Genomic DNA, 5,016 nt, shown 5'->3' on the forward strand with positions numbered 1-5,016 from the left:
GATATCGTCAGCATTTATCATAGTTTTCTGGAGAGATGAAAAGTGCTTGCCAACTTTTAACTTGGTGGTAAAATCTAGTTAATAGTTTCTAGTTTAGCACCACGGTGTAAACAACGGGTTTATTTATTAGACGAAGTGAAACCCAATATCACCTTGCATCATCATCACGAGAACAAAAGTGGGTATCGCCAGCGTTCATCATTGTTTTGTGGAGAGATGCATGAAAAATGCTTGCCAAGTTTTAACTTGGTGATAAAATCTAGTTAGTACTACTATGTAGTAATACCACTCCCATGGCGCACAAATGTACAAAACCCGCTGTTTGTGTGAAGAAAACTAAAATGGAAAGAGAAAAGCCAAGAAAAGATGAGAAAATCATAGCTCAACACATTATTATTAGAAGTAGAGATTCTTAGTAATGCAATAAATATCCTGGACGTGGGTCGCCACCATAGCTACTGGACGCATACATAGCTAAATATGAACCCAATAGAAAGATGAGAAAATCATAGCTCAACGTACGCATTAGAACCGGAGATTCTTAGCACTATAATTAATTTCCTAGACGTGATTGCAATCTATAGGGCACACACACGCAGCACAGATATGCAAAAGATGAAGGCTAAGAGGAAAGCGTTGGCGAAGATGACGTCGAAGCTGTACTCCACTTTGCAAAACTTGCCGGTGAAGCAGGATCTGGCGATGGCTAAGAGGTGGGCGAGCGTGACCAGCCCGAGCAGGTTGGCGAAGCCGGCGAGGTACCCCTTGATCGTGGACGGCGGCGTGACGATGAGCGCCGCGCCGGCCTGGCCCACCTGCGCTATGACGCAGCCCATGAGCAGTGTCAGGGCCGGTACCTGCACATACGCGATAATAACCATTTGTCAGTCGGTAACTCGGTATTGATGCCAGGAAGAAGGAGGAGGACTGGAGGAGGGGGAGGGGGAGGGGGAGGAGGAGGAGGAGGAGGAGGAGGAGGAGGAGGAAAGAAAAAGGAGGCGGTGCCGAGAAGGTAGAGTTGTTACATACTACATAGGCTAACTCGGCGGGACTGAACATCGACGCGAGGAGGGCGAAGGCAGAAACCATCACGGCGATGCAGAGCAGCACCGGAGTGAGACCGCCCCAGGACAGCACGCGCCGCCACTTGTACCCTGGCGGACGTTCGGCAGCGTTGACAGCGGCGGCGGCGCCACCAGCGGCTGCCGGAGCTGGAGGAGCGACGACATCAGCAGGAGGAGGAGGATGCATTCTGGTTCCTCTTGCTGCCCTTTCTTCGCTCTTGGTTGATTGATTTGCGTTTCTTTCCTCCGTGTGTATACTGGGTTGTGCGTCGCGCAATGATCCCTAGCCCTGATATAAATAGCTCCTCCAGTGAGCACAAAAGGCTCTCTACGAGTGGCCGTGTGTGGACAGCCCATGAGCAGTGTGTTAGAGCCACAGCACACGCTGTTGTGGTGGGTGGAGCAAGGGCATCTCCAACCGAGCGACCCATCCCGCGCCCGCGCGTCCGGATGGGTCGAAACGGACAAAATCGCGGTCCAGCGCGCGGACCCATCCCTAAAACGGATGGCCGCGGCGTCCGGGACGACCCAAACCCGGTCCAAATCTTGGACGAGTTTGCGTGGTCGCGGACGCGAAAGGCTGGTCGCTCGCGTCCGCCCCTTGTCCGCCCCTGGCCCGCCTGTCTGCCTCCCAAAACAGAAACACTCCACTGTACTCCCAAAACCTATAGATGGCCGACGAAGCGACTGCCGCCGCCACCGCCACCACCGCCACCATCGGAGAGGAGGCACTGCTCGCGGCCGTTGCCGATCCTGCCGTGGAGGCGGCTCCTGAACTGGACGCTCCGGTGGTCATGGAGCCCGGGCCGCCGACAAAGAAGGCGAAGCCCGAGCTCACCGCGGAGCAGAGGGCGATGGATACCAAGAAGCGGGGGGACCGGCGCAGGGCGTCTGATCAACGGAAGAAGGCAGCCGCCGCCGAGGAGGAGCGGCTGCGGGCAGCGGAGCAGCTCCTCGAACTCCAAACGGTGGCGAAGAACACTCTCCTTCAAGAGCAGCAGGCGCAGGCCATGCTCTTTTACGGCCACGCAGCGCTCGGCCAGCACATGATCATCCCCGGCACCGGCGCGGCCTCGGGGGGGAGCTCGGCCTCGTCCGTTACCCGGCCCCTTCCTCCAAGGTCAACTGCCCCACCGACTGCCCCGTTTGGGCACGAAATGGGGGCGCATTCAGGGCGGCACGCGTACCAGTCACGGGATGGGTCACCGGAGGTGGGCGAGTCCATGACGGGGCCGTCACCTTCGTCCATTGACCTGAACCGTGCGCCGGCGAACTCCAAAGGCCCCAAGAACCTGGGAGCAGCTGCGATGGCCGGTGCACGCAACCTGTTCGATGATTTGTCGGCCGCGCGCACGCAGTCGCCGTCTGTCAACACCCGGATTTTTTACGTCCGAATGCCTATTATGTCATACATCGCAATCCCAGGAATATTGTTGTTGCGAGGCATAATAGTTAAGTATCACAGTCATCATCCATTACAAACCATAAGTCTTACAAATTGGAATCACATGATCCATATTACACGAATAGTTGATCTATTGATCAACGAACAAACACAAGTTCATAGTTCAACATAGCGGAAGCGTAAGATACAAGGACTCTCTAGTCCACAGGCCAACGCTTGACGTCAGGAAGCGCTCAGTTGTCGTAGGCGTCCTGCTGGTCATCTCCTTGTTCATCTTCATACTCTGGCCATTTGAATAGCCAGGGACAAAGCCGTGAGTATGTTGAGTACTCGCAAACTAATACTAAAGTAAGTGCTAGACATTCTAGTATGGTTTGCTAAGCTCTAGTTTATTTGCATAAAGCTAGTTTTATTTCACAAAGTTTTGAGAAAAGCTTACTCAAGTGCTAACTAACTCAAGTGGGAACATTAGTGTCATTCCCACCATTCAAGTGGTGATTTCAATTCAATCCACCACAAGTCATTTCACCATCTTCTTTCAACATCATTTTCAAAGATATGACATCGGAAACTGTATGGGCTTTCCAACCGTCTGTAACCGTGGACGCGGCTATTCGAATAGGTTTACACTCTGCAGAGGTTGCACACTTGTGCCACAACATTTGATTTCATCCGTCGGGATTTCCCCGAATCATCGTAACACAGTACGCGGATCATTAACCATAACCTTTCACTTACGAACCCTAGTATGAGCACCTCTCCCCATGAGCTTGGCCTCCCAGTGAAGACAGACAGTCAGCCTGGGAACTGCACAGGGCTTGGGCCGGACATTCACCTCATTTCGCATCATATCGTGTCGTTTCTTTTGTGGTAGAGGCAGCTTTCGGCATAACCCCGATGACGCTTGTTTAGAGGGAACCCATACTAAGACGCATAAACTTCCAGTTACGCCCTACCCATAATCAGGTATTGTGGGGGTACTTGATAATTGGAAAGGTATCGCATTCAAACCAACATCATGTTTTATCAAAAATCACCATCTTCTCTTGGTCATATTCACCTTCAAAAATCATTCAATGGAATGCATCTTCATTCCAAGGTTTAAAAATCCTTTCAAAAATTCACATGGTTCCCATCTAGAGTAGTCAAGTTTTAATTCTTTAGCACTAGCTCTAATTCATGAGGAGTGCTAACTTGCTTTGCTTTGGGAAGACTAACTCACTACTCTAGGACTCAACTTGTACTTTGACCAAAGTTAACTATAAAAGTAACTCATTTAGAAAACAAGTAACAACTTGTAAAGTAAAAACTTGGGATGGGTTCATATAAGAAAAGGTAAGAACATGGTGCCTTGCCCCAAGGGGCTTTGCACTTTGCCAGACTATTAGCATGCATTGGTAGTAACTTGCAAGAGTATAGCTTGCCTTGGTAGTTCTCAAACTGTTCCTCCTCCTCCTCTTGGTAGCAACCTTCTTCTTCGGCGTACTCTCCGGTGCTACCGTCTAAATTTGAATACGAGTATAATTACTCACTAATTCAATGGCTATTCCACCATCACAAATAAACACACAAACTATTCTATGCACACCAAATAAATAAACTAGGGTGCATGGGTTGTGGGATTTAAATAGAATTTGTATTCCATATGTAAATGATAGTTTCCATAGGGTTCTTGAGAAATAATTTCCTCTCATTGAAATCTTTTTAAGATTTAATTTCTCCAACAATCATGGATGAACTCATATTGACCTAAGTCAAATGTTCATCATCATCATTTGGGAAAATGATTTAAATGAGGTGGGTCACCTCATACAATTTAAATAACACTACCTTTGATTTAAATCTCAAGTAATTCATATAAGAGAGTTTGGGACCAGGGGTCCAAACATCCCATGAATCTATGTGAGACAAGTTTAAGTGAAGTGTAGGACTTCACACCATTTAACTTAATAGTTTTGGATAATATCAACTAGTTAAACTAGCCATAATATCCATTCCTTAAACCATGGCATGATCATGCAAAGTGACCATACCATTTTATTGCATAAACAATTAGTGTAAGTCAAATGTGAGCTATTAGAGTTGGAATTAACTTAATATCTATTTTGGTTGATTTTTAAGAATTATTTGAATAGGGAAAAGTCCCTGCCTTGTTATTTTTATCATATTTATTCTACAAAGAATCTGACCATGAGGCCAGTGGCATGTTGTAGAGAATTTTAGTAGCTTTCTAACAATATAAAATTCACTAAATTTGGTTTAGCCAATTTGAAATGGTTGAATTTCAAAGTGGAGGCAGTATTCAAATGGATTTGTAATTAATTAAACTGGTTTTGAATTTAACAGGCCGGCGGGAAAACTAGTTGGGCCAAACGATTTGAAAACGGCCCGAGCCAGCCCACCACGGTCCACGGACGCGCGGGCTGCCTGACAGGGTGGGGTCCGCCTGTCAGCGGCTCATAACCCCCGAATCGGTACGTTTTAAAGTGGGACGTTGGATTAGATCAGGATCGGACGGCGCTGGTGCGTCGTCTTCTCCGGCGAGAG

The 5,016-nt window shown here is 48.2% G+C and overlaps 1 protein-coding gene across 1 annotated transcript; it reads right to left on the reverse strand.

Annotated features, from left to right (window-relative positions):
• Nucleotides 1–367: 367 nt before the first annotated feature.
• LOC127317576 (uncharacterized) lies at nt 368–1,447 on the reverse strand. Its single transcript, XM_051348144.2, has 2 exons — nt 1,030–1,447; nt 368–857 (listed from the first exon to the last, which is right to left on the reverse strand). The coding sequence occupies exons 1-2, from the start codon at nt 1,249–1,251 to the stop codon at nt 579–581; spliced, it is 501 nt and encodes a 166-aa protein (XP_051204104.1). The 5' UTR covers nt 1,252–1,447; the 3' UTR covers nt 368–578.
• Between the last annotated feature and the right edge of the window lie 3,569 nt (nt 1,448–5,016).

Source organism: Lolium perenne, chromosome 7 (assembly GCF_019359855.2).
Source record: "Lolium perenne isolate Kyuss_39 chromosome 7, Kyuss_2.0, whole genome shotgun sequence".
Classification (NCBI taxonomy): domain Eukaryota; kingdom Viridiplantae; phylum Streptophyta; class Magnoliopsida; order Poales; family Poaceae; genus Lolium; species Lolium perenne.